At 52.6% G+C, this 27,713-nt stretch overlaps 2 protein-coding genes across 4 annotated transcripts; both read left to right on the forward strand.

Moving 5' to 3' along the window:
- Positions 1-118: 118 nt before the first annotated feature.
- LOC146334662 (uncharacterized) lies at positions 119-11,720 on the forward strand. 2 transcript variants are annotated; one of them, XM_084824020.1, is made up of 3 exons: positions 119-5,076; positions 7,929-8,177; positions 9,081-11,720. In XM_084824020.1, the coding sequence occupies exon 1, from the start codon at positions 150-152 to the stop codon at positions 921-923; it is 774 nt and encodes a 257-aa protein (XP_084680146.1). In that variant the 5' UTR covers positions 119-149; the 3' UTR covers positions 924-5,076; positions 7,929-8,177; positions 9,081-11,720. The 2 variants fall into 2 exon arrangements, with proteins under 2 accessions (XP_084680146.1, XP_084680145.1); XM_084824019.1 differs by having other exon boundaries at positions 7,929-11,720.
- ZNF687 (zinc finger protein 687) lies at positions 587-26,417 on the forward strand. Of its 2 annotated transcripts, none has more exons than XM_084824017.1 (9): positions 587-677; positions 11,729-13,998; positions 14,637-14,815; positions 15,963-16,139; positions 18,400-18,562; positions 19,586-19,903; positions 22,874-22,986; positions 24,635-24,776; positions 25,811-26,417. In XM_084824017.1, exons 2-9 carry the CDS (start codon positions 11,749-11,751, stop codon positions 26,282-26,284), a joined length of 3,816 nt encoding a protein of 1,271 aa, XP_084680143.1. In that variant the 5' UTR covers positions 587-677; positions 11,729-11,748; the 3' UTR covers positions 26,285-26,417. The 2 variants fall into 2 exon arrangements, with proteins under 2 accessions (XP_084680143.1, XP_084680144.1); XM_084824018.1 differs by having other exon boundaries at positions 24,635-24,740.
- Positions 26,418-27,713: the final 1,296 nt, after the last annotated feature.

Below are 27,713 nucleotides of genomic sequence, written 5' to 3' on the forward strand. Positions count from 1 at the left end.
TGCAGTTTTTTAATGTTCCCTCAGGCAACCAGCCAATTAACTTAAAGACTCGCCTTCCTGATGGTTTCAGCCAACTGAAACGCTCTATTTGGCAACATGATGAGTGACATCCGTTAGAGCCAGCAGCCAGAAGTAGAGCGCGGGGACTGATGCCGAATTTAGCCAATGGGTATCGGCCGGTGGGAGGCTCCCCAGCTGATCGAGACTCTCCTCCTGTCTCGCAAGCCAGAACGACGAAATGGACAGCGGATGAGGCGGGTCGAACCACTGAGCGGCAGCCAGCAAAGCCAGTAGAGCTGGGCGGCGACTGGAACGGCTCTGCCTCTCCAGCCCCCGTCCCCAATGAGGAGCGAGCCAGGCGAGGGCGGGACGTCTTCCCTGAGCGACAGCCGCCTTGGCCGAACGGCGATCAAGGAAACGGGGTCCCGCTCGTGATCGACGTCCCTTCCGCCCAATGGGGCGTGACGGAGTCCGGAGGTCGCCCTCGGAGTGGCAGGCGGCCGCGCCAATCCGGAGGCAGGAGGGGGGGTAGAAGCAGGAAGCGGCCGAGGAGGCGGAGGCCGCTCTGCAGTCAGGAGAGGGGCCTCGGGGGTTGTGGAGCCGCCGGACCCCCTCAGACGACGGCGACGCCCCCTCTCCCCACGCCGCCGGGCGCTGAAGGGAACCGGAGCGCGCAGGTAGGCCCGAGCGCCTGCCCCTTTAAGGGGGTGGGGCCTCGCCAGGGCCCGCCCACGAGGCCTCGCTTCGTGGGGGACCCCGCTGGGGGAGGCGGCCGGCCGGGCGGGGGCTCGCGGGGCTGGGGGGGCCTCGCCCCGCCCCTCGCATGCGTGGCCCGCAGTACGCAAATAAATGGGGGGGCGGTTGGCGGGGGGGGTCCCCGTCCCCTTTCCACCAAGTGCTCACGTACGTTTTCAGGCTCTTGAGTGGAAAGGCCTGGCTTCTTTCCCCTTCTTTTTCTGCCCCCCCCCGCAATTATTGATGATTAATAATAATAATAATAATAATAATTATTATTATCTGGGGGAATTGGGGGCGCAGGAAGAGCGCGATTCTCGTGTGCCCCTTTTTAATAAATCCTCCCCCCCGCCCGCACGCCCCCCAGGCAGCGACAGCAGCAATCCTGGAAGAATGAAGGGGGGGGGCACACGCAGAAATTCTTCAGTTATTCCCAAATTCCTCAATTTCTGCCTTTCAAGTACCTCTTTCCTCCATCCCTGCCCCCCCCCCCCAAATCCTTAGGGAAATGAGGTCTCCCCCCACCCTCTCCAAAACATACCCAGTAAAAATGCACCGTGAGTGAATCTCCTCGGGTTTGGGGGCCTCTGAAGACCAGCGCTAATTCCCACCTGGCCCCTTGAGACGCTCACACAGGCGTATAGGTGTATTGGTGCCTTATATATTGGGGAGGGGGGATTAAATGGGGCACCTCGTATTTTTAGGGTCTGGACTCGAAGGAGCGGGATTCTTTCCTCCCCTCCTCCCTCGAACGCAACAATAATCTCGGGAGAATGAAAGTGGGTGGATGGGGAAACTCCCCGATGCCTCTTTTCGTCCCTTTCCACCCACTTTTCTTCTCCCCTCTTTTCTGTCCCTCTCCCAAAAGCCCGTGGGAGTTTCTATATTGTGTGTGTCTGAAGTATGTGACGCTCCTACACGCCCCCCCCTCCCCCGTGATTGAGAATTGAGGTGTAACTTCTCAAAATTAAAAAAAAAAACCCTCCAAAACACCAACGTCGGATCCTCACGCACACGCATGGTTTGTGGCTGCAAATAAACATTTTGGGAGGAGGATAGACGTCTGTTTCCTGTTTGGGATACTTCACATTTGCAGGGTATTGCGTGAACGGAACTTCCGCCAAACGGGGCATAATTCCTGAAAAGAGGTTAATGGAGGGGTGCCTTTCTTCCCTCCTCCCCCTCACCCCACTTCAAGGCCAGAAGAATGAGTTCAGCCCACCCAAAAAGAGGCCCTCAAGTGTGTTTGGGCAGTTTGGAGTTCCTAAATCATGTTTAACTGCTCAAATTAAATAAATACGGGGTGGGGGTGTTTTGTGATAGGGCAATTCATATTTGAAGGATTTTGTGTGGAAGGAACCTGGTCCCCATCCCCCCTCAAAGAAAGAATGAAGCAGTTGCTGGGGAACATGGGTGGGAGGGTGCTGTTGCACTCATGTCCTGCTTGTGGGTTTCCCACACGCAGCTGGTTGGCTGCTGGGGGAACAAAATGCTGGAAGAGGTGGACTCTTGGTCTGATCTGCACAGCTCTTCTTACGTTCTCATCTTCAAACTTGGAAGAAGGAAAGGAAGGGGGAGAAACCCCTTGATTCTTCTTTCTCCTCCTAAATATTTGTATGGGAAGTGGGATTTTGCCTCTCCACAAAAAGAACAAAATTGAGAGAATGAAATGGGGGAGAATTGGGAGAGAGGGGAAATCTTATTCAAAACAAGGTGGTGGGGGGGGACTCCATTCCCCACCCACCCCAAAAAACTTGCATGGGAATTAAGAATTCGAAATGTGATAAATGGAATTAATATTTGTACTGGTCCTCAGTGGCCCAAACCTGCCCCCGCCAAGTCTAGTCGAATAGTGTGTGTTGTGTGTCATTGTCATCCCATCACACGAAAAAAGAAGCTTGCCTTGAAATGTGGAGCTCCTATATTTGATGGGGCTGTAACTAACATGTACATGAGTCTTCACTGGAACTCTTGGGGGCTGTCAAGATGCTGGGAGAATGAAAGTGCCCCCTCCCCCAAAAAGTGTGTTGGGAATTGAGCTCCCATGTTTTTCATGGATTTGGAGGGGGGATTAACAGTTGCGTTTTGAGGGTTTTCAGTGGATGCCTGATTCCCCCCCCCCCCCCCCCAATTTCTGGGAGAATGAGATTTCCACCTTTTCTTCCCCACCTCCACAGATGAAGCCTTTGGTAGAAATTGAGGAGTTCCTATATTTGGGACAGGGGGACGACCACTAAAAGTTGTGCTGCCCCTCTCCAAATCCTGGCAGAAGGGTTGTGTGGTTGGGGTCTCAGCAAAAAGACATCAACTCTCCTGCAGGTATTTTCACTCCCTATCCTGTAGTTAAAATAGAATACCTGAGTAATTGGGGAACAACAACTAGAAAATCTTTCTTAAGTGGTTATTCCCCCCACCCCCTTTCAGATGGAGGCATCCCGAGGCCTTTAGTGAGGTGAAGAGGCTTTCTGGGTTTGGGAACTTTCCCTCACCCTGTTCACCGCTGACCCTTGAGGAACAAGTAGGAGTGTAGTCCTGAGAAGGATAGCCAGATATTTATTTATTTTTTAACTGAATGCCTCTTTCCCAAAGCTCAAAGCGGAAGAGAGACACAGTTCCTAAATGAGACAAGGGGAGATCCCATACTGGGGCTTTCTTGGTCTTTGGGGTGGGGCATGGGCAGCTGCTGTTGTGTCACTCAGGTTTCTTGTGGAACTAAGTTGTCTGAAGGGAGTGGTGTGATTCAGGGAAGAAAGTGTACTAGTTGCCATTTGACCCAGGTCCTTTCCTATGAAGAAGGCTTGGGCAGGACCTACAGACACCCTATACATAAAAAATAACATGCTGGGGAGAAAGTAAGGTGTCTCCCTGAGATGCTAGCTTTCTAGTTTCAGGGATTTGTGTTTTAAATAATGTGATTTCCCATCACTACCACCCCCCGCAACTTGAATTGGTACAGTCCAGGAAAGGCTTTACCACTTGGTTCTGCCAAACGTATTTAGTGGCCTCGATGCACAGACATGGGAGTGTTTGGTTTCTGGCTGTGAGACCAGACAATATTCAGACAGCATTGATTTTACAACCCCCACCCCTGCACCCCTCTCTGCCTCCAGTGTTGATGTCGAGACTGATTTGTGGTTTTTAAAAAGATTCCCAGCACAAGCCTGACAATTCATACTTGATTTGTATATTTTATTCAAATTACAGTTTTTTCCTCAGCTGAGCCATAGTATACCTTGCACCCCCCACTTTTTTGTTTTTTGCTTGGTGGCTTGGTGTTTTACTTAAAGTTAGCAGATGGTGGAGGCTTAATTCTGTTAAACACACTGGAATTTAATTGCTTGCCAGACTTTGGCTAGGCTGGGATAGGCAGCTGCAGTTGGTTTTAATCTGGAATATTAAGATGTGGGGGTGGCAGGGGGTGGGGGTGGGATGGTTAGAGGGTCCTAGCCTGACCCATTTGGGCCAGGATTTTGAATCCTGTGCATCGGAATGCAAGGTTTAAGTTGAGCTCAGCATGCAAAACATCTCTGCCACTGATCCACAGTCCATCCCCATACCAGCTCAGCCCCTGTTGCTACATGCAGGTCCCGGGACAGGAGCGGATTTCCCGAAGTACCTCCTTGTGGCGAAATACTATTTCACTGCACGTGTGCGTGGAGGGCGGGGGGGCTCTTCAAGCAACCCCCTCTCCTACCCCCAGATGCCAGAGCAGACACAGGAGAGTGGCCTGGGACAACAGTCAATCCCTTACATGTTTTTTGACTCCCTCCAATCGTTCCCACACTCTGCGACTCTCCAAAATCACTTGGTTAATCTGACTTGGCCATCTCAGCAGGGTGGGGGTGGGGGCAGGCTCATTGATCCATATATTGCCCCAGCCTGCCTCACCGTTGTTTGTCCGTAAAATGAAATTGCCACCCTTCCCTGGCATGTTGCATCTTGCTTCACTAGCCGAGGAGCCTAAACATCAGGGAAGTGGTAGGCTTGGCCGTTTCTGCCTTGCTATCAGGAGGGTGCTGACTGCAGCTTAATAGTAACATGACTCTATCCACATTGCTGCATGTGGAGGGGTTTGCTAAGTTACCTGAGCAAAAGAAAGTGACAGGCCTCTGTTCCCAAAGAACGTGCAAACCTAATTTTCGACTGTGCAGGGACAGTGGAGTTTTCAGTGCTTGGGCTCACAGTCTGTTCTTGTGTGGGGGTGGGGAATGTCTGGCCTCTCTCCCTCAGTTTATGTCAGCTGCAGGATGGTTTAACAGGTGCCATAAGAGAAGCACGCTGTGCACACCCATGCTCACTGCCGCAGTCTGAATTGCATGTGTGGAAACACTCCTGACGAGGGTAGGTTGCGTTCTCTGTGGTGCAGCTATTGCCGGCAGGGGGACTGTGGGGGTATGAAGCAGCGGCATGCCGGGCAAAGAGAAGGGGATGTAAGGCCCACGCCAGGCCACACTCCTTCCCAACCCTTTCAATCAAATAAGAGTCCAAGAAGCAGGCCCCTGCTGCCACCGCCACCCTGTTCAGAACACATCTCCCCTGCTAGAAGGTGCCTTCTATCACATTCCTCCCTCTTCTTCCATTCTCACCACCACCACAAAAATAAAGAATTTGGAATGACAATATCTTTAACAGGATGATTTCGGGGGTGGGGGGTGGGGTGGGCGGGGAATAGATTTAACCTAACAATGCCTGCATTTAAACTTAAATCTTCCCAGGGGAAATTTTCAGCTATCAGAATTGATAGGTTGGAAAGAGGTCCTTTCTTTCCCACCCCCTGACTTTTCTTTTGTGCTTTTAGATGTTGATTTCCTGGTCAATTTAGAAAACCATTTAAACCCAAATGCCCCTCTAACCCTACCCCCACCCCACAGTTCTGCCAAGAAGCAGGCAGCCTTGGGAAATGAAGCAGCTTGCTTTGGATTCTCCAGATTATTCTTCGCCACTTAAACACTTGGCTTCCCTGGTTTGTTGCTGTTGGAACAGGAGGATTTGTACTTCCCGCACTGTAGCTTCCTGTTAATCTGATCTTGTTTAGTAGTATCTCCAAGTATCCAGGAAGTGTGTGTTTTTGGACCCGGTGTGGAAGGTCCAGTCCTCCCAGGCAGTGGAATGAATTGGCTAGAGTGTCAACTCAGACTGGATTTTGCCCATTCCAGGTTGTTATCAGCTATGTGTTCCTGTATGAACTGCAGCATAAATCTTTTTTGAAAAGATAAAGACTAACCATTGACAAGTTGACTAATCTCCCCCTTTTTGTCTGCTAATTATAACAATAATATTTAAAGATATGTGTATATTTCCAGAGACATAGCTGAGAGGCCTTTCACAGGTGTTGAAGGAACTATAAAGAGATAAAAAATGTGAATAAAAGCAACCAACCGTTGTTGTTCTTAAAATATTTTTATTGTATTTCAAGAAATGTATTCACGTTAATTAGAGCAGCAATCACAATAACAAAACAATATTACAAGGGCTTGTAACTAATTTTGTTCCAAATGCAGATCACGAAGGTGTTCAGACTGTTCATATGAGGGTTTATATACCAGCCATTGTTGTTAAAAGGAAAGGCGGTCACAAAGATTTTTACTTTACTTTTGCAGTAACATACCAGAACAAAAATAGTTTCCACCGGTGTGTCCTGAACTCTTGGCCTCAGTGTCTGAAATTAGCAAAGCAGTCCCCCATCTTCAGTTGGCTGATGTACCTAGTGAGAGCCGTCAGCCCTGCCTTGCTGACATTGCTGAGAGGAGAGCTTGATCCTTGGTTGCTTGGAATGGGCCAGTGACCTCTGCCACCTCTTCAAAGTTGGGAGACTTGTGTGCGTCCCAGGAAAGCATCCCAAACTGCTTTCCTGCTCCCATGGAGATAGAGCCGTGCTTTTGTGGCTGAGCAAACTTCCTGCTATTTATTTATCACATTTATATCTTGAATTTCCTCGAGGAGCTCAAGATGGTATAAATCTGCCTTCACCAACCAGATGTGTTGGACTTCCCCTCATTCTTCTCTGGGGGACACCAGGTTGGAGAAGGCTGGTGTAGATTACACCCCCCCTTTTAATCCTCACAACAACCTTGTAAGGCAGGTTAGGCTGAGAGATAGTGACTGGCCCAAAATTACCCTTTTTAAGGCTGGGGAGGGGGTGTGCAGCGGTGAGTTCAGAGTGCTTTGTGAACACAAACTCCATTAATATTATACCAGCCTTAGAAGGAAGGTCAGGACAATGGTCCCCGCTACGAGATCCAGGGGCTTGTGGAAGTGAGTTCCTGGCTGAGGTGACTCAGCTGTGCACTGCTAATACCTGCTCGACACTAAACAGGACACTAAATAAAGGTGTGCCTTTATCTAATCTTTCCTGGAGAGCCCTTCACAGCTCCTCCAGTTGTTGACCTGCTTGGAAGACATTTCCTAGGCCCACCTACCTGTCAGTCCTGCACACCCTGTTTATTTACTTAAGTTTAGGTACCGCCTTATCTACTAAAAAGCCATTAAAGCAGGGCACAACAATTTAAAACAATAAAACCTTTAAACAATAAAAACAAGAACATTACAAAAACTGTAAAGCTACACGCTCTTAAAGGGTAAATTGGAAAGATGCATCTTCACAGCCTTTCTAAAGGCTGAGAGCGTGGGGGCCAGGGGTCGTGCTTGGCATTCCACCGTCTGGGGGGCAACGCAGGAGAAAGCATCCTACGTTGTCTCAAGGTCTGCAACCGGATATCCCTGGCCCAAATCTCCCCGCCACCCAAGTGATGCCATGTGGCCCTCACACACCCCTTTGCCGAGCCCAGGGGCAAAAATGGGTATAGATGGGCAGCAGATGTGGCAGCAGGCCCTGGCATCAGGCTCTTTTGAGGGTGGGGCAGGGGGCTTTGGCCTGCTGTGTCCCCGTTCCCCCCTCCCCCGTTCCAGCCTCTTCTCCTGCTAAACTAGTTGCTAACCAGAGTCTTGAGAGGGTGATTGGCGTTCCCAGCACAGGAGGGCTGTGCCAGATTTCTGGGCCTGCAGCATCGCCAGATGGCAAAGGCGCTACCTGCCAATTACTCAGTGTGGCTGGCATGGGTGGGTGGAGTGGAGGAGAGCCGCAGCAAAGGTAGGCCTGGCTCCCGCTCTCTTGCTTGGCCCCGCGGGAATTGGGTGCTTGTTTTCCTCCACCCTTTTCCTTTTTTTCCCCTTCCCCACCCTTCCCTTCGCAGCTGTCCCCGTCGAGCCCTGACCTCGTGAGCTCTCGCTGGGAAGCCAAAGCAGACGGCTGCCGTGGCCCCTTCCAGTGGAGTGCAACTGGCACGCCTGCCTGACGGAAACCCGAGGCCATCCGCCCGCCCTCCCCGTCGCCTCCTTCTCTTTTCTTCCCCCGGCCGCTTCGTCCCTTTTCTTCCACACCCGCCCCGGCCTTTGCTCTCCTGGCTCCTCCGCTGCTTCGCCTGAGAAACTTCCTTCTTCAGGTCAGTGTTGCCTCTGAACAGGTTCCTCTTGTGCTCCTTGGCTGGAAGGAAACACACACCCCTCCGCCCCTTTCTGCAGGAGCCCTATTTCCAGGTGCTCGTTTAAAGCTCCGAGGGGCGGGGAGCCCTGAGTGTCTCCCTTCTCCCCTGTTGCCTTTGCCCCATAAACACTGCTGCACTCTCATCCGCACATTCCTGGGCCTTTTCCCATCCTTTTACCCACTGCCCTGGCAAACTTTTAGTGCTTAACCTTGTGTATGTTGGGGGGTGGGAATGACTGTGTCCTGGAAACCGGACATACATAAGAAGACCCCTGCTGGATCAGAACAAAGATCCATCTAAGCATCCACCCAGTATCCTTTTTCCAACGCCAGCCGGTCAGGTGCCCCTAGGAGTCTTGACAGGCACGTGGTGGGAAGGCAGGAACACCCCCTTTGCCCCGTTCATCCGGCATCTGTTATTCTCAGGTACGCTGCCCCTGAACACAACCGCTCCATTTAGCTACTGCAGCTAATAGCTGTCCCTTTTAAAAAGCTATTTAGAAGGGGCTTAGGTGGGTCAGCCACTTCCACGAGGGTAAGCAAAGCGGAGAGAAAGAGAGGGACAAACACACACACACCCAAAGCAGGAGACCTAGAACTGGATACTTAGGTGGGAAAGCCCAAGATATAGGCCCCCTGTGAGTTTATCATCTGAGATATGATCTGGGAGCAGCAATGGCTCAGTGACGGAGACCCTGCTTTGCATGTAGAAGAATCCCCGGCTTCTCCAGGTAGGGCTGGAAAAACTTCTTCCCGAAATCCCGGAGAGCCACTGCTGCCAGTCACTGCCGGCAGTATTGGGTTGGATGGAGCCAGAGTCTGGCTCAGTATCAAGGCAGCTTCCTATGTTCCTGTTCCTCAGTGAGAAAATCAGAAATGGTGGTGACGTCTTCCTAAAGAACAGATGGCTTTCCCACCGCTATCAGTCTTCCCTTCTAATGTGTAGCTGCAGGGAAATGGTTGGATGAGCCCCAAAAAGCCGACTCTGCACTCTTAGTATGCCCCAGAACCTTGTGCAATGTGCTGGCATTCGCTGCAGACATATAGGAGCTCATTGGCAGGTGAGTCGATGCAGGAAGGGCTTTTGCCTGAGGGCACGTTGTCCCACTTACTCCTCTTTCTTTCCAGTGACTGGGTTCTATATTCACATGTTACTTTAGTCCTGAGACATGCGTCAAGCACTCCTTGTTTTTGTGTGAATCCCAAACCGTGTTGCATGTGAACATTATTTAATTTTTACTTCATGATGGGTCAGCTAAAGTTGCCACCGTTGGGTTTTTTCCCCCTTCCTGGCAGGGTCGCTGCACCTTTTTTAACAGTTCAGTGTGACAGAAATTCGCCAGGAGCAGCTTTCCCCAATGTGAAAACACTGCAAATAAGAGCGAGCTTCACCTGTTGGGTTATCTGTCTGTTGCACTGGGGGTGGGGGGAGCCTCTTGCCTCTGCTGGTGTGAGGAAGGGAAGAAGAGAAGAAACTATCTGTGCTGGTGGCCAGGAAATTGAGGGCTGCATAACTCCGAATGTTCCTTCTGTTTTTGTTATAGCTAAAATTATTACTACTACGAAAGAGAATAAACTGTAATTTTACCAGGTCCGTGTCATGTGCACCACAACTTTTGTTCAACAAAGAGTTTGCTTTAAAACAGTTTAGCCAGGATGGAAAAACCAAAAGGATTTATGCGACTGTGGAGAATAGGGCGGCCCTCTATTTTCTTGGCCTTCTTCCTGATGCCCATAACAGTAAAGCTAGAAATGTGGGAGGCAAACTTTTCCCCCTTCTCTGTGCCAGAAAAAGCTTCAGCTTCTTAATTTCCCTTCAGTCCGGCCGGCGTTAAAGGCTGAGGAGTAGAGCTGTTTGAAAACCTGAAATGGCTTGCCAGCCTAGGCCTTGTCCTCGGCCTCGCAGGCCCTTTTGGCCTAGCTACTCTAGGCCTGGTTTGACCCTAGTCTTAGGCCTCCCAGCCCCTTTCGGCCTAGCTAATCTAGGCCTGGTCCAGGCATTGTCTTAGGCCTCCCAATCCCTTTCGGGCTAGCTGCTCGAAAGGAGCCATGCGCTCTCAGCCTGGAACAACAGGAGACACAGCCGGTGCCTTTTGTCAAGTGCTCCCCCTTCTCTTCTCCTTTCCCTCCCTGCAGACACTAATCCGTTTGCGTCACACAATCATTGGCAAGGCAACCGCTCCTCTTGGCCTCAGTTGTGACCGGGTCTGAGGTGGTGGGGAGGCCGGCAAGGGAATGTTTCCAGACGCGGGTCCAGTGGCTTCATTTTGGAGTGGCAGGAAAATGCACCTGAAGAAAGTTTTTAGTGGTTGGTTTTTTTCTCGCCCCTCCCTTTTTCTTTTTCTTCGAAGGCCAAACCTTTGTGCAGGAAAATCCCTCTTGTAGGTCAGAAAGGGAAGAGGAAACACGGTTTTTCTTTGTCTTCAAAGTAGCAATCTAAATGACCCCCCCCCCAAAAAAAAAAAAAAAAACCCTGGAGGACAGTAAGCCAGAAACAGCAGTGGCACAACCCAGTGAAAAATGTCTGAGGGACCTCAGGAGCAAATATTAAAATATCACCTTCCCCTGACTTGGAAGAGATATCCTTCAGTATCTCAAGCACTAAAGCCCAGCCGGAAGGGGCCTTTTAATTAATGTATTTATTGACGTTTTTGTTTATTTCACAAGGCAATGCGTATGTGTGAATGTTCTGCTCCAACTGGTGTCGAGAGGCACGCTGCCTCCGATGCTTGGGGTAATATATAGCCCCCATGACAAGTAGTCTTTGATAACTTTATCCTCCATGAATTTGTCTAATCCCCTTTTAAAGCTGTCCAAATTAGCAGCCATCTCTACATCATGAGCTAATGAGTTCCATAGTTTAACTACGTGGTGCGTGAAAAAGTGGAACTGTAGGTATAAAGCTTATGCTATCAGTACAAAGGCGAGGGACGTCCTCCTGAATAAAAGGATGGATTAGGACCTGTAAGTAGGCTGTGCCTGGCTGAAGAGTAGGTCAAGCCAGCAGTTCACAAGTTAATTGTACTTGTATCATGCCTTCCCCTTTCAGAGCATGTGTAGGATGTCTTTTTAAACAAAAGGAGAAAGTCAGGGAGTAGGGAGGAGAAAGGAGAAAAAGAGAAGAGGGGGAAAACGGGGAAGATAGGGATGCCAAATATGAAGTGTTAGACCTTGGCATGAAGGCAGGGTCCCAGGTTTGGAAAGGTTGGAAGCTACTGCCCTGTAGGAATGTTGGATGTCATGTGATTTTCTTTGTGTGCTTTCACCTTAACCACTGTATCTGCATACCTTATTCTTTGAAAGGACTGTAGCTCAATAGTAGAGCTTCTGCTTTGAATGCGGAATGTCCCAGGTTCAACCCCGGCATCTCCCAAGTCAGGCTGGGAGAGACTGGAGTCTGAAACCTTGGAGACTCGCCGCCGCTCCGAGTAGGCAGTCCTGAGATAGATGGACCAAGGACCTCCTATGTTCCCCTGTAACCATTTTTCTTCCCCCCCCTTTGCCTTCTAGAACCTTCTGAAACCTTCGCCATGGGTGACATGAAGACCCCGGATTTTGAAGACCTCTTAGCGGCTTTTGACATTCCCGACATTGACACAAACGAGGCCATCCACTCTGGCCACGAGGAGGCAGATCCGCACATCAAGGCTATCCCTGTTGAGACTGTGCTCCCTGAACATGTTCTTCCCCACACGGACATCACCACGGTCAGCGTCATTGTGAAGAACACGGTCTGTCCTGAGCAACTGGACCCTGTGGACGGGCGTGTCAAAGACAGTCATGGCATCAGCTCGCGCTTGCTACAGAACGGTTTTGCTGCCCCCGAAGTGCCCCACTCGCCCCCCACTCACCCCGTGGAAGTGGCAGCTCCTGCTAATGGGGAGTGCTGGGCACCGAAAGAGAAAGGAGCCAAAAGCCTTGATATCTTCTCCCACTTCAGCCCTGATCCTCGCGAGGATGGTGAGGCCAGCCTTATCGACCAGCCACGTGAGTGCAAGCCCAAAGAGAAGAACCTCTCTGTGCCTTCCCTCTCCCCACCCCCCGTGCTTTCTTCTGTCCCGCCGCTGGACTGCCGCGAGCCAGTTCGGGAGAGTGTGGGGACGCTCTCTCCGGCTTTCCCACAGTCGTTTGACACTTGTCCACCTGTCAAAGCAGGCCTTCCTCTAACCCCTCCACCGCCTCCTCCTTCTCCGCCAGCCCCTCCAGTCATTAAGCAGGAATCCGATTGCGAGGTGCCCTGTCGGGGGGGCAGTCCATCGGTCCCTCCAAAATCGGGCTCTGTTTGCTACTCTACGGACAGTTCCCCCTTACCACCCTGGCCTGCTTCAGATGCAGACATCGATGGAAGCGCCAGCAACGCTGCTGATGTCAAGTGCTCTCCCTCCAGCCCTCCGAATCCGCTCTTAAAAAGCCCTCCATTGACAAAAGTGAGCCCTGGGCCTCCCGGCTCCCCCAAACATCCCAGCGGTGGGGCCCTGAAGGAAGAGCCCATGGAGAAACCCATACAGTGCCCACCGGGTGTGTCCAGCGGAGAGGAAGACGGGGAGGAGGAGGAAGAAAACGAAGATGAGAGCACCGGTTCTCCCTCTTCTAATTCTTCGCGGCCTCTCAAGGTGAGGATCAAGACCATCAAGACCTCTTCGGGAAGCATCACCCGGACGGTAACGAGGGTCTCTTCCGATTCAGACCCAGGAGCTGCCAAGCCTCCCTCGGAGCACAGCTCGCAAGAGGCCGCCGCCACCGCTGAAGAAGCCCCACTCCCCACTGTCGCGGAGAAAGAAGAGGGTGCCACGGAGCCTCCCAGCCCGAAGACGGTGCCCGCCAGCCCCTTGAAGGTCCTCGAGGGGCCCAAAGTGGTCAGCGTGCAGCTGGGGGACGGGACCAAGATCAAGGGGACAGTGCTGCCAGTCTCCACCATCCAGAACGCCAGCAGCGCCATGCTCATGGCTGCCAGCGTGGCCCAGCAGAAAGCCGTGGTGCTGCCCAGCAAAGCCGTGGCAAAGAACATCATCAGCTTGGTGCCGCAGGCCCTGCCCAAAGCCGCCGATGCCAGGGCCGCCAGCGGCATGGTGGCCCAGCCAGGGACCATGGCGGCGGCCAACCAGAAGGTCAACGGCACCACGGTGGTGGTGATGCAGCCGCAGAAGTCCTCACCTGCCATCGCCGGCACGGTCATCTCCCGGAGCCAGTCCAGCCTGGTGGAGGCCTTCAACAAGATCCTGAACAGCAAGAACCTGCTGCCAACCTACAAGCCCAACCTGGCACCCCCGGCCGAGGCCAGCCTGGCCCTCCCTCCGCTCGGGTACCGCTGCCTGGAGTGCGGCGACGCCTTCGCCCTGGAGAAGAGCCTGGCCCGGCACTACGACCGGCGCAGCATGCGCATCGAGGTGACCTGCAACCACTGCACCAAGCGCCTGGTCTTCTTCAACAAGTGCAGCCTCCTCCTGCACGCCCGTGAGCACAAGGACAAGGGGCTCATCATGCAGTGCTCCCACCTGGTCATGCGGCCCATCGCCCTGGACCAGATGATCGGCCAGCCCGACATCACCCCTCTGGTCTCGGTGGCCTCCCTGAACGCCGGCAAAGCGGCTGCCGGGACGTCTCAGGATGCCGTGGCCACCGCCAGCGGGGCAGCGCCTCAGGACCTGCCCGTCCTGCCCTTGAGCGGCGCCACCACCGAGCAGACAACCACCAACTCCTGCCAGTGTCTGGAGTGCAAGGAACAGTGCAAAGACAAAGCCGGCCTCGCGGCTCACTTCCAGCAGGCCTCCACCTCCACGGTAAATGCTCCAGGAGCTGTCCGGGTAGCAAGAGAGAGCAAGGCGATTGGGGTCCTGTGGGACAGGCTCAGACACGCCGTGTGGGATAGGCATTAGGGACTGCACTGCATCAAGATGCAGGCGGGAGGGCGGCGGCGGGGGGAAATTCACGTTCGAATGCTCCTTTCCTTCCAGAACTCATTGTACCTAGAAAAAGTAGCCAGGTCAGGGGGACCGCTAGGATAGAACCCCTTTTCCTTTCTTGTCTGACAAGCTCGTTTTCTACAAGCGGGGAGTTTGGGTTTGTTTTTACATGGGGGACACTGTGAATTGGTCAGTAGGACCAGCATGGTTCTAATTCTCCAGTGGCTGTTTTATTGCACTTTCATTGTTCATGTTCCTGTTAACCGCTTGTAGCATTCACTATAAAGCAGTGTATAAATTTATGTAATAAATAAACAGCACAGATCCTGGGAAAGCAGAATTGCCTCTTCTTGGCAAGCCGCTTGTTCAGACTAGGGTGGGGCATGACTCCTGAGGCTCTGGGCAGCTGCAGAATTAGTCCTCTGCCCCCCATCTCCCCCCTCCACACCAGCCTGTGATAAATGAATTAACCCTGTGTGTGTGTGTGTGTGTGCCTTTCCCTTGCTCTCCGAAAGGTGTGCAGCATCTGCCCCATGATCATGCCTAACCGCTGCAGCTTCAGCGCCCACCAGCGCATGCACAAGAATCGCCCGCCTCACGTCTGCCCGGAGTGCGGGGGCAACTTCCTCTGGGCCAACTTCGAGGCCCACCTGAAGGATGCGTGTCTCCATTTCTCCCGGAGGATAGGCTACAGGTAGGGGGAGTGGGGAAAGTCACCGGCTCGTGTCTCGTTTAGTCCAGATCAAACTCCATCCCATTTTAATGACTTGTCAGAGGAAGCGGGCATTTGAACCTGGGGCCAAGCTCAGCACGTGAACCCACTGGTCCTTGGAGGCTGTGGCTTATTCAAGCTGGAGTGCCGTCTCCCGCATACAGCTTCGAATCCCGGTTGGCGCTCTTTGTGTTTGGGTGGTGTTTGGAACAAACGAAGGGCAGTTCAGCGCATGATGGGGAGCAGGGAATCATAGAATAGTAGGGTTGGAAGGGGCCTACAAGGCCATCGAGTCCAACCCCCTGCTCAATGCAGGAATCCAGGTCAGATGACTCTGACTCCTTTTTCCTCCTCTGCCTTTTGTCAGTAATGGAGGTGGGTGGGAGGAAGGCAGAGCTTCGGTTCTGTTCAAGACCTGGCGAGATGGGGCCTCTTCTCCCTCCCCCCACTTCAACATCCCTGCCTGTTGCAGGAACAGATCATAGGAAGTGATCGCCATGCTGTGGGTACACCAGGATAGTGTTGCTCCCTTATTATTGCAGCTTGTTTCATGGGAGAAGGAGATGGAAGCAAAGTGGAATGGAGCAGTTCTTTCCCCAGGCTTGTTTTAGAGAATCTCCCCCCCCCTCCCTCCCAGGATGTTGGTGCCTCTCACTTAATAGGCACGATAAAGCACTTCAGAAGACTTAATTGCAAATTGTAAGACACAAAGCGGTGAACTGGGCAAGTCAAGTTGCTAGCCCTGTGGATCAGATGCTTCCAAAATGTTTTGTTTATTACACTTCATACCCTGCTCAGAGCGACCTCCGGAAGGTTCCCAGATTGCCGCCCAGGCAGCTGAAGGGGCAAAGGTGCTGAAGCTTCAGCCTCGGAAGTGCATCGTGTCTTCTCTGACCAGTCTCTGGCCTTTGTTGAGCAAAGTTGCTGCGGAACTGGATTTGGCCAAAGATTTGGCCTGGTGTGTTCTGGAGGCTGAGCCTTGAGTTGAATTCAGCCCAGGTGCCATGTCTGCAGAGCACCATACCCATTCGTTAGAAAAGGGAGGACATTTCCCCTCTCAGGTGTGGGGGGCTGTGTCGAGTCTGATAGCTGTTGGGGTGCCATTTCACCTTCCCGCTCTCGTCCCCAGGTGCCCAAGCTGTTCAGTCGTGTTCGGAGGGGTTAACTCCATCAAGTCCCATATTCAGACGTCCCACTGCGAGGTTTTCCACAAGTGCCCCATCTGCCCCATGGCGTTCAAGTCGGCGCCCAGCGCCCATGGCCACATTTACACCCAGCATCCAGGCTTCAGCAACCAGCAGTCCAAGTAAGTAAGAGGGCTGCCCCAGCTTTGTATGTATGCCTTCCTGTCTATTTGAGAAAAGCCAGTTAAAACGGAGGAGGGGTGTGAAAGGAGTTCTGTAGAATCATGCCTGGCATTGAGGAAGCGGAGACGTTTTTCTCCGTCTCCCACTCCGTCTCCCATCAGCACTGAAACTGATAGGCAGGAGATCTAAGTCAGGCAAAGGGACTTCTGTGCGCAAGACAGAATTAAAGTATACTATCCTGTCCATGTACTAAGATCTTCAGAGGAGGCCCTTCTCCAATACCTTCTATGGGAGGCGTGCACTCTGTGTTTCCAAAGGACAGGGCCTTCTTTGAGTTGGCACCCCAACTTTGGAAAACCCTCCCAAAGGAGATACGATTGGCACCAACTTTGTTTTCTTTTGGGCACCAAGTTAAAATGTTTCTTTTGGCCTAGGCATTTTAACATTTTAATTTCAGTATTTAAACATGTTTAATATTAATTTTTCAACTGAATTGATTGTTTTTGTTTCACTAACTGGTTGAAGAGTTGTTGTTGTTTAATTTGCTTTTCGGTGTGTGATGGTATCGCTTTTATGCTGGGTTTGTTGTTTGTTCTTAATGTTGTGTACACCGCCGTGGGATCCTGTGGATGAAGGGGTGGTTCATAAATACTAAAAATAAATCAAGCAATAATGTCAGCAATTTGCTGCTCCCAACGGAGATGGCTATAGAAGAGGTATTTGGAAGATTCCTGTGGGAAGAGTGAGCTTTTAATGAAGACCGGACTTGATGACCACACCGGACCTCCATGCTCAGAGGGAGTCTACCTCAGAATACCAGAGTGAAAGCCTGATCCAGTCAGGCTCTTCTGTCTCTGTGTCTGCCCCATGTGAGAGTCCTGGGGAATCATGGAAGGGGTTGTTACCAAAGTAAAATGTGAAGGGCGTGTGTTTAATTGTGGCTAAAACAACAAAGGGGGTCCATTCAGGCAACACGCTAATCCACACTCAGTGGTTGAGTGCGGGTTGTGTGTTGAACCGTGGGTTAGCGTGTTGTCAGAACACCCGCAGGGTGGCTTGTTAACCATGCAGTGAGGCTGTTCAGACAATACACTAACCCTCACTCAGTGGTTGAGTGTGGGTTGTTTTGAACTGTGGGTGGTTTGTTGAACCGTGGGTTAGTGTGTTGTCTGAATGCAGGACATTTTCCACAGGGTGGGTTATCATGTTGTCTGAACGCAGCCAGAGTGTCTTGTTAACCAAGCAGTGTGGCTTGTTAACCAGCCTAAACAACCCAACAACAAACCATGGGTTTGCAAAGTGGCTTGTTCTAGAAAAATAAGCCACACTGCATGGTTAACAAGACACCCTGGCTGCATTCAGACATCATAACCCATGATTCAACAAACAACCCATGGTTCAAAACAACCCACATTCAACATGGAGTGTGGGTTAGCGTGTTTTCTGAACAGCCCCAGAGTCTGTAGTACATTAAAAACTAACACGTTTATTCTGGCATAGGCTTTCTATTTTGCTGCAGTAGACTAACAGGCCAACCCCCCTGGCAATTATTTAATTGTAGCTCACTCACTGAGGTAAGCAGGCCTTGGGGATCCTTCTGGACTGAAGGGCAGGGTAGAAATTAAGGGAGGTAAAGTACCACAGCGCTAGCTAGACAAGTTGGAGGGTCTACTCCTTCTGTTCCAAACGCTGCGGGGGGAGTGGGGTTCAGAGGAAGGAGGGGGATGTGGGAGGAGTGAGGGCAGAGAACTGGATGCTAGAGAGAAGCTGCAAGTTCCACCTGGGTCGTGAATGACAGGGTGCTGGAGTCCAGGCTGGGCTCAGAGACTGGACTTGTAGATTCAGCCAGTGCGATATGTTTACAAGCCAAGACCCCCATACATGGTGCATGTCTCTGAATTCTTGTTGATTCCCTTCTTCTTTTATGCACTCCCCATGCCCCCCCCCCCAACTACAGATCAGCAAGCAACTGGGGGGACCTACATTTTCTCTTAATTTACTGTCTCTGTGGTCATCATAAGCACCCTAAAAATACACACACAGCTGGCTTTTTGATACAGATGAATAAAATGGCTCATGGCCCTATAAGAAACGGGTCACTATGTAGTCATGACCATCCTCGCAGCCAGCAAGCGGAGCTCCCCCTGCATCTTCCGAGCCATGGCAAGGGTGACACTGGCCCCTTACGTGTCCAGCTCCTTCTCTCCCCGTGTCTCTGGTTGTTCTTCTTTAGCATTGCTGTTTGTTTGTCCTCTCCAGGATGATCTACAAATGTGCAATGTGTGACACCGTCTTTACCCACAAGCCCCTGCTCTCCTCTCACTTTGACCAGCATCTGCTCAATCAGAGGGTGAGCGTCTTCAAGTGCCCCGATTGCCCTCTTCTCTTTGCTCAGAAGCGGACAATGCTGGAGCATCTCAAGGTGAGACCTTGTGGCAAGTGTGGCAAATCCGGAGGTGGGAACTTGGGAATTCATGTCCCCCTGTTTCCAGTGTCTTCAGCTGGGCTGGCTGTTGACGGGAAGTGTGACTTCTTCCTTCCCCTAGAAATTTTCATTTTTATTTATTTATTTATAAATTTGTGAGTCTCCTGTCAGCTCAAATGGGCCCCCAGGCAAATTACAATTAAAACTTTAAGCACAACTTTGAAAACTGTAAAACACCACCAACAGCAGAATTAAGGGCAGGAGACGGGTAGCATGAGCCATTAACCCATTTGGGAAAAGGAAATATTTCAGACCACTGGGAACTAGCATTTTATGTATATCCATTGCAATACTACAGGGCCACAGGAAAACCCTAGGGTATGATACTCTGTACAGGATTCAGGTTTCTTTAGAATCCTAATTTACATTCTTTTGAAACATGCCTAATCCTTTTGGCTAATGGCTGCAGAATTTGAGTTCTTAAGAATCATAGCGTTCATTTTTATAATAATAATAATAATAGAAGTTACTAGTCTTCATTGTTGCAAAGATAAGGTTGCGGGCTACGCCTGCTGTAATCTCAGAACTCAGAAGAGATGCTAAATAAGCTTTCCAGCAATGGAGGGCAAGGAGTTCCCTTCCCCCTATTGCCCCACCCCATGATGAGTTGAAGCAGGCGGGATAAATGGTGCAGAGCAAGAGCCCTTTAATCAAATTGGTTAACCGCTTTTAAAGTGAGTTCAACAGGAGAGCCAAGCATGGGCGGAGATGTGTGCTTATTGTGATGTGGTGGGATCCTCAGACTGGTCAGGTTTAAGGACCAACCTGGTGCCCTTCGGGGTCTTTTCAAATGGCCCTCCCATCAGAGCACCTGTTTCCCCATCCTGGCCCTCTCCACTCTTTGCTTCAAGTTCCCTTCCTGATGAGAATCTTTGGGTAGAGGAAGCTAGGCTGGGAGTGGAGGGGTTTTGACAAGCTGAGGCAGGCCTGACCCCCCTCTTTCTCTCCTCTTGGCGGCAGAACACTCACCAGCCCCAGAAGCCCAAAGAGGACCCTGTCAAGAAGCCGCCCGCTGCCCCACTCACTCCCAAGCAGGAGCCGGCTGAGGAAGAACCCCCGCCGGCCCCTGCCAAACTCTCGGAGTCGTCGTCCTCGTCTTCGGAGGACGAGGAGCCGCCCAGCTCTCCAGAGCCGCGCAAGAGCGCGCGGGGCCGCTTCCAGCGGAAGGCGGAGGCGGGTGGGCGCTCGCGGAGCAACGGCTGGACCTGCGGGATCTGCCACTCCTGGTTTCCCGAGCGGGACGAGTATGTCGTGCACATGAAGAAGATCCACGGGAAGGTGAGAGGGGGCCCAGAGTGGGCTGGAACCAGGAGAGAAGGACCCTAGTTCAGTGGCGGCATCCTGGCTCAGCTTGCGGACAGCTAGGCTGGTGAGGACGAGGGAGAGGGCCTTCTCTGTGGTGGCCCCCACTCTGTGGAACTCCCTCCCTAGGGAACTCCGCCATGCCCCCTCTTTAAGGAGCTTCCGCCACGCATTGAAAACTTGGTTGTTCATTTGGGGTGGGTTAGGGTATTTTTAGAACATGATGTTTTAATGTGAAATTTTTCTGTTTAAGATTGTTTGTACTATTGTACATCGCCCAAAGTGGCAGGGTGACCAGCCAGATGGGCGATTAAGGAATTTAATAAATAAATGAAAGCGGAAGGCCCCAGGTCCTCTGGTTAAAAGGGGGAGGGAGAAAGAGATGGGAAAGACGCTTTCCCTCCGCCTGAGACCGTAAAGAGCCGCAGCCAGGACAGCGCAAGATGGACAAATACTCTGACCTGGCAGAAAGTAGCTTCCTCTGTTCCTCATGACTGCTGATGGTTATAGTATTTATGCAGCAGCATCCACACACATGGCACTTTGCAGAGTGATAGAGTCTTTTTTTTAAAAAAGGGAGTTCCCTGCCCCAAGGAGCCTACAGTCTAACTTTTGGCAGTAAGGGAGAGACGAGAGTCACAAAGGGTTGAATGTAAGCAGAAGGTATTCCATAGACTGTAGGCTTCAGTTCTGTTAGGGGCGGCTTCGAGGGGGTAATTTGAGAGAACAGAAGGAGGGGGCATCACTGTTGGGGGGTGGGGGGGCTCCATGCAGGCATAGGCACATAGGAAGCTGCCTTCAGGCCATGGGTCGCTCTAGCTCAGAATTGTTGGCACTGACTGGCCGTTTCAGGCAAGAGTTTTTCCAGCCCTGCCTGGAGATGCTGGGGGTTAAACCTGGGGCCTTTGGCGGGGAAAGCAGGGGCTCTGCCCCCAAGCTACGACTCGTCAAGGGAGAAAAGCCATTTACAGGGACAGGAGACACTGAGCAGGCCGAGGATGGCACAGTGAGAGAAGTTGTGGGCAGGCACATGCCGATGGGCCCCATATTGAGGCAGGGCTGGGATCCTTGGAGCGCGAAGGCGGGAATCGTACAGTCGGGCGACAGCTGCGCTTCTCCACGTTTCCGTACGGAGCACGCCTTGTTGTCCTGGGGCAGCCGGACGGAGTTTTATTTCACAAGTTGCCTCTGCTCTTCTCGAAGGCCAGGGAGTCAGGACCCAGGAGAGGGGAGCAAGTGGGCTATACCTTACAGCAACATTTGCCTAGCCTAAAAAGTATGGTGGTCAGGCCTGCTTTCTTCCCACCCTCTCTGGTCCTATCCAGTGGCTCTTCTTCGTAGCCACCACTGTGCCTCTGTTCACTGGGGCTTCTTATCTGTTATACACGCCCAGTATCATAAGAGATCACAAGCGCTGGGCAGGGAAGATGAGGCATGGATTGAGCTCCCCATAGTTTTAATAAGGCCCACAAACACACACCCCTGTTGCCCACACACACACCCCGTTGCCCACCCCCCCGTTGCCCACACACACACACACACACCTGTTGCCCACACACACACACGCACACGCACACCCCATTGCCCCCCCCACACACACGCACACCCCGTTGCCCCCCACACACACACGCACACCCCGTTGCCCCCCACACACACGCACACCCCGTTGCCCCCACACACACACACACGCACACCCCGTTGCCCCCCCCCACACACACGCACACCCCGTTGCCCCCACACACACACACGCACACCCCGTTGCCCCCCCACACACACACGCACACCCCGTTGCCCCCACACACACACACGCACACCCCGTTGCCCCCCCCACACACACACCCGTTGCCCCCCACACACACACCCGTTGCCCCCCACACACACACCCCGTTGCCCCCCACACACACACCCCGTTGCCCCCCACACACACACCCCGTTGCCCCCCCCACACACACCCCGTTGCCCACACCCCCCACGTTGCCCACACACACCCCGTTGCCCCCCCGTTGCCCCCCCCGTTGCCCCCCCCGTTGCCCCCCCCACACCACACACCCGTTGCCCGCATTCTTTAGCCTAGCCAGGGGCATTCCATTAAATTAACACTCTTTTATAGCTGTTCCACCCTGTTGCCGCAGAAATAAAAAGGAGTCTCGGGTGAGTAACGGATAGATTCTGGCAACAGCTTCCACGGGTTGGTGCAGTCTTCCCCAACCTGGGGCTCTCTGCATCTGGAGTGCCCCAGGTTGGGGAGGGTTGGACGAGAGCCTGTTGCGTCAGGTGTAGTCCGCAAAAAGCAACCATAAATCTTGTCGTGTGCCCCTGGAGTGCCCGGCACTGTACCAAGTAGCAGAGGAGAGGTCTCTGCCCCAAGGAGCCCCCAATCTAAAATTCAACCCAGGGGAGAAGCCTGGAGGTGAGGAGGGGCTGGTTCAACAGGTGGGAAACACCTGCAAGGGGTCACAAGTCTCCCTTCAGTTTACACTTCAGAGAGTAAGTTTTAAGGCAGGTCCCTGCCCCACAAGAGCTTACAACAGCCTTCCCCCAGCCTGGTGCCCTCCCAATGTTTTGGACTACAGTACCCTGCATTCCAGCCCATTGGCCACACTGGCAGGGGCTGACTGATGGGAGCTGAAGTCCAACGCTGCATCCATAGCATTTGAGTATCTCAGGTTGAGATGGGGGGAGGGAGATGACTGAGTGAGAATGAGAGAGAGAGAGAAGCAAAGGTGAGAAAGCAGCAGCAACAACGAGGAGAGGCATGGCACAGGCCAGGACAGCGAGGACCAGATGTGGGCAATAATCCAGGCTAAGGCTTGTTTCTGCAGGGCTGAGGACCGGGAGGCTAAGCCAGATGCTACATGGAAGGGGGGCAGGGTTGAGCTTGGGGATGGTAACTCACTTTGGTGTGCTTCTGTGTGGCTTCTGTCTCCCCCCGCCGGCCCCAAACAGTGCGTGAAGAAGTTCCCGTGCCGGCTGTGTGAGCGCTCCTTCTGCTCTGCCCCCAGCCTCCGGAGACACGTCCGGGTGAACCACGAGGGCATCAAACGCGTCTACCCCTGCCGGTATGGACCAACCGGAGGGTGGGGCGGGGGGCTCTACCCCTTTGCTGAAAAATCAGCAAGGCGTGCGTGCGCGCATATTTGATACTGCAGCATTGGTTCAGCTGCCCCAATTTTAGGATTTCAAGTGGTTTGGAGAGCCGTTTTGGCAAGTGGGGGGCGGGTGGGGGGGAAAGGGCATTGCAGAGGTTTCCTCCAAATTCATCAGGGCGGGGAACGTGTTGTTGCTTGTTTTGAAAGGAAAGGAAGGTTCTAAGCACCCTGAATTCCGCGTGGAAGGATCCTGCAGCTGGCTTGTCAAACAAGCTGATAATAAGCACACAAATGTGGGTATAAGTTAAAAAGACAGGGCAGGGGGGTGGGGGAGACATCTCGGGGTCTCTGTTCTCTTATGGAAGAGCACGAGAGCGCAGCCCTGATGATGTTGTCATCATTATTATTACTGTGCTGTAATGTGTCTGTTTATGTAAGTGCTTCAGAGTGTTTCATATACATAGTTTCAGTAATTCTTGGAACGGTCCTTATCAGGCTGGGAACTTCACAACTCAGACACTTCCCAAGTCAGACCTTTAGCTAAGCTCTTACTGCTTAGCCTTCCGCATCTCTTTCCACCCCCTCCCAGCTTACTCCAATGCTTCCCACATGCTTTCAAGCCTACTTTTGCACGCCTATGGACTAGGAGCTCGCTTTTTGAAACACAAATGTTAAAAACGGGGTTCCTCTCTGTGACAAACACAGCAATTGGCACAGAACTGCAGCATGAATGTGGCTCAGATTCAGAGACCTTAGACCAGCCATCCCTAATGTGGCATCCTCCAGATATGTGGGACTACAGCTCCCATCACCCCTATATAAACAGTGGTCAGGGCTGATGGGAGTTGGCATCCAAAACATCTAGGTGGCACCAGGTTGGGGAAAGCAGCCTCAGACTCTAGAAAACACACATCGTGGGCCATGTGATACACACACTTAAAGATAGTCAGTGCGGTGTGGTGGTAAAGGGCTGGATGCACCCGATCTCGTCTGATCTCTGAAGCTAAGCAGGGTCAGGGTCAGCCCTGGTTAGTACTTGGATGGGAGACTGCCTGGGAATCGGGCTTCCTGCATTGAGCAGCGGGTCGGACTTGATGGTCTTGTAGGCCCCTTCCAACCCTGTGATTCTATGATTCTCTAGAGTGTTGGACTGGGATTTGGGAGATCCGGGTTCTAGTCCCCACTTGGTCATGGAGCTCACTGGGTGACTTTGGTCCAGCCACTGACTCTCAGCCTAACCCACCTCACAGGGTTGTTGTGAGGATAAAATGGAGAGGAGGAGGATCGTGTATGCCGCCTTGGGTTCCTTTAAGGAGGAACAAGGCAGGATAGAAATAGGATGGATGGAGTGTTGTTCCAGATTCTGTACAATTGTGAGGGTCCCCTTTCCAGAAAGGCTTAAACATCCAGTTTGTGATGAGAAGAGCATTTCTGGGGCTCCAGCGTTGATGCTGAGCATCCTTGGCACACACCTCTCTTCCCTGCGTGCTCTGCATCATCTGCCAAGACCCCCAGAGGCTCCCCATCCCTGGCCAGGATTTCCCCTGCACTGCAAGTGTTCCTTAAGACCCTCTGCTGACTTCTCACTGCTTCCCCCTGCCCCCTCCTGCTGCCCCAGGTACTGTACGGAAGGCAAGCGCACGTTCAGCAGCCGCCTCATCCTTGAGAAACACATCCAAGTGCGTCACGGCATCAAGGTGACCGACGAGACCCGGAGCCAGGAGGTACTCATCACCCGCATGGGCTCCAGGAACTCACAGGTACAGGGGCCGTGTCTGGGAGGCCCTTCCCCTGGCCGGGAGACCTGGAACTCTGCAGCAAGAGCCCCGTCTGGCTGGACAGCCTTTTCCCCTCCACTTCTCCGTTTGTATTTTCCAGTCCGTTCAGCTTGCGAGTTTTTGTGCCTGCCATAGGAGAGGGCAGGATGCATCGTGGACGCCACAGCCCTGCATAAAACTAATTTAGTAAAGCTTGGCATGTATTTGAAAGATTTTTGTTATTTTTGAACAACGAAGGGGGTGAGGTGATAGGAAAGGACAGGTATGCAGACCTTGACTTGCACGACACCCCCCTGATGAGCCGCGGTGCATGCTGGGTGCCATTTTGAATATGCACCCCCCCTTGGGGGTTGCTGTATCATGCGAACCTGGACAGCAGAGGTTATTTGAGGGTTAAACAACTCTTGCGCAACCCTAGGTTTGTTATAGGTGAGCCACAGTGTGACATGCGAGAGGGCCCATTTTTTTCTCTCTCTCTCTGCCTCAGTGAGGGCTAGAAACCTGTTCTGTTCAGTGACAAAAGCTTAGGTTCACTAAATTGGGTGATAAATAGCAACAGATTCATGGGACAAATGAGAAGCCACCCCTTGGTGGTGAGCAAAGAATAGAACACACAAGTTCTATTCTAAACTAAAGGGAGTAGTGTTGAATGGGTGGAGCAGATGGAGAGCAGAGCAGGTGGCAGGTTGAGAGAAGGCTGGGCAGGGGAGTCTTGCAGTAGCTTTTTCACACCTGCCATTGGCTGTGTGGTCGGGTTATATACGCTAGTAAGGATCAGTTCCATTCTGGTTTCTGAACCTTTGCCACACATCTCCCGGTGTTTTTTTTTCCCCCCCTGCAAAGTCCTGAGTACTTGAACCTTGCTGCTGTGCCCTTGTCACATGGACAGCAAAGATGCTCCTACAATTAATGGTGCCCGCATGGGGAATTGGGGCAACATCTTCATCGTGCAGGCTAACACCTGGGATTCTGAGCATTTAAAAAACCTTTCTCTCCCCCCCCCCCCGCCCCCCCAGGCATCAAGCCGGAAGCGCAAGCTGTCCTCCGATGAAGGGGATTCGTGCAGCGAGGAGCCAGACAGCACCACCCCGCCTTCCAAGACCCTCAAAGGCGACCGGAAATCCTCATACCATTGCCGCAAGTGTGGCTACGTGGCCCCCACGGCGGCCGACTTCCAGGAACACATCCCCCAGCACAGGACAGGCGAGAGCGCCCACCAGTGCCGTGACTGCGGCCTCTGCTTCACCTCTCAGGTCTCCTTGAACCGCCACCGCTTCATCACCCACAAAAAGAAGCGGGGGGCAGGCGACGCAGAGGGCAGCAGCCTGCACGGCGGCCCCGAGGACGGCTCCCCGCCAGCAGCCGAAGCGAAGCTCTCCTGCACAGTCTGCGGAAAAGGCTTTGACACCCAGCTCAACCTCAAGACTCACTTCCGCACCCACGGGATGGCTTTCATCAAAGCCCGCCAGAACGTGGGGGCCGAAAACTAGCCGGGGCGAGGCGGGAGCCCACCCGCCTCACCCACCACCCGGGGACTGCGGTCGTCGGCGGATCAGCGCCCTGGGGTCCAAGCGTGGACCGGGGCGGGGGGGGGATGCCCCCACGCCCCACCTCGCTTCTTCGTAGGTTGAGTTAAATAAGCTGTGATTATGTGGAGGGATGCTAGGGTGGGGTGGGGGGGACCCCTTATTTATGATCCTCAATCAGCCGTTTCTGCTGTCGGCTTCTCAGCACCGAAGCTTCGCCTTGGCGGGTCGGTTTGGGGTGGGGATCTTGTCTCTTTCGGGTTCTCTCTCATTTTTGTTTTTTACTCCTCAGGGGCTCGGTTTGGGGAAGTTTGCAGGACTTTAACAGTGGGGTGGGGGGAGCGGACCTGAAAGCGTTCAGTCCAGCAGCGCTCAGGAAGCGGACTCTGAGCCCGGTGGATTAAAACCCTGACAGGTGCTGGCTGTGTGTAGATAAGAGACCCAGCTGTACAGACCTCATCTAGCCGCTGGTCCTCACTGGGGACAAACCCCCGCAGCCAGCTTTCCGCAACCTGCCACTCTCCAGCGGTGTTGGACGACATCTCCCATAATCCCCCAGCCAGCATAGCTGGCTGGGGGATTATGGGAGATGTCGTCCAACACCGCTGGAGAGCGGCAGGTTGAGGAAAGCTGCCCAGGCTGTCCACCACCACAAATGACAGGTCATGTCTCCTGATGGTTCTTCGCCCCCCTTCCTTTTTTATTCCTTCTGCCGTATGGTAGCACTAACTAAACGCTGCATTACTGCCCTGCCACCCCACCGTGCCGCTGTTTTTCACTGTGCTGCGGGAACTCTCTCTTTTTAGAGCGGACTTTTCTTTTCCTCCTTCCCTCTGTCGAAGGCTTCCCAATTCTCCCATCCCACACTGAGAGAGGAGTCGTTCCAGCCCCATCTGTGACCATCCCCCTTTCGTTGAAGCGTTTCCTTGTCTCCGTTTTTTGTTTTTATGTTCGCATCCGTAGGAAAAAAGAAAGTCACAGTTGCTACAGGTTAGTGTTGTCTTTATTTTCCCTTCCTTTGATCGGAATCATGGGCTAATTCTAAGGTATCTCAGAAGATAATGTTTTTTTCCTTCACCTGCTGATCATAAAAGCCTGACGTCTTTTGTATGTTTGTACTAACCTTCCCAAGCCATTCCACAGGGCAGACTAAAAAAAACCCCAGTGTTATTTTGGTGTGGCCCTAATATTGGTTGACTTTTGTCAGTCCCTACATTCACCCAACCCAGTGACTTCCAGAGTTGCTGGACTACAACTCCACCCTCTTTCAACCCAGCACCCTCCAGATATGTGTGGACTGAACCCCTATCATCCCCAGCTAGCATGCTGGGTGAGAATTGTATTCCACATGCATGTGGAGATTGCCAGGTTGGAGGGGAATGATCTCCTGGAG

The sequence above is a fragment of the Heloderma suspectum genome, chromosome 17, assembly GCF_057233095.1.
Source record: "Heloderma suspectum isolate Gila_16-S chromosome 17, 16-S_ref, whole genome shotgun sequence".
Taxonomy (NCBI): domain Eukaryota; kingdom Metazoa; phylum Chordata; class Lepidosauria; order Squamata; family Helodermatidae; genus Heloderma; species Heloderma suspectum.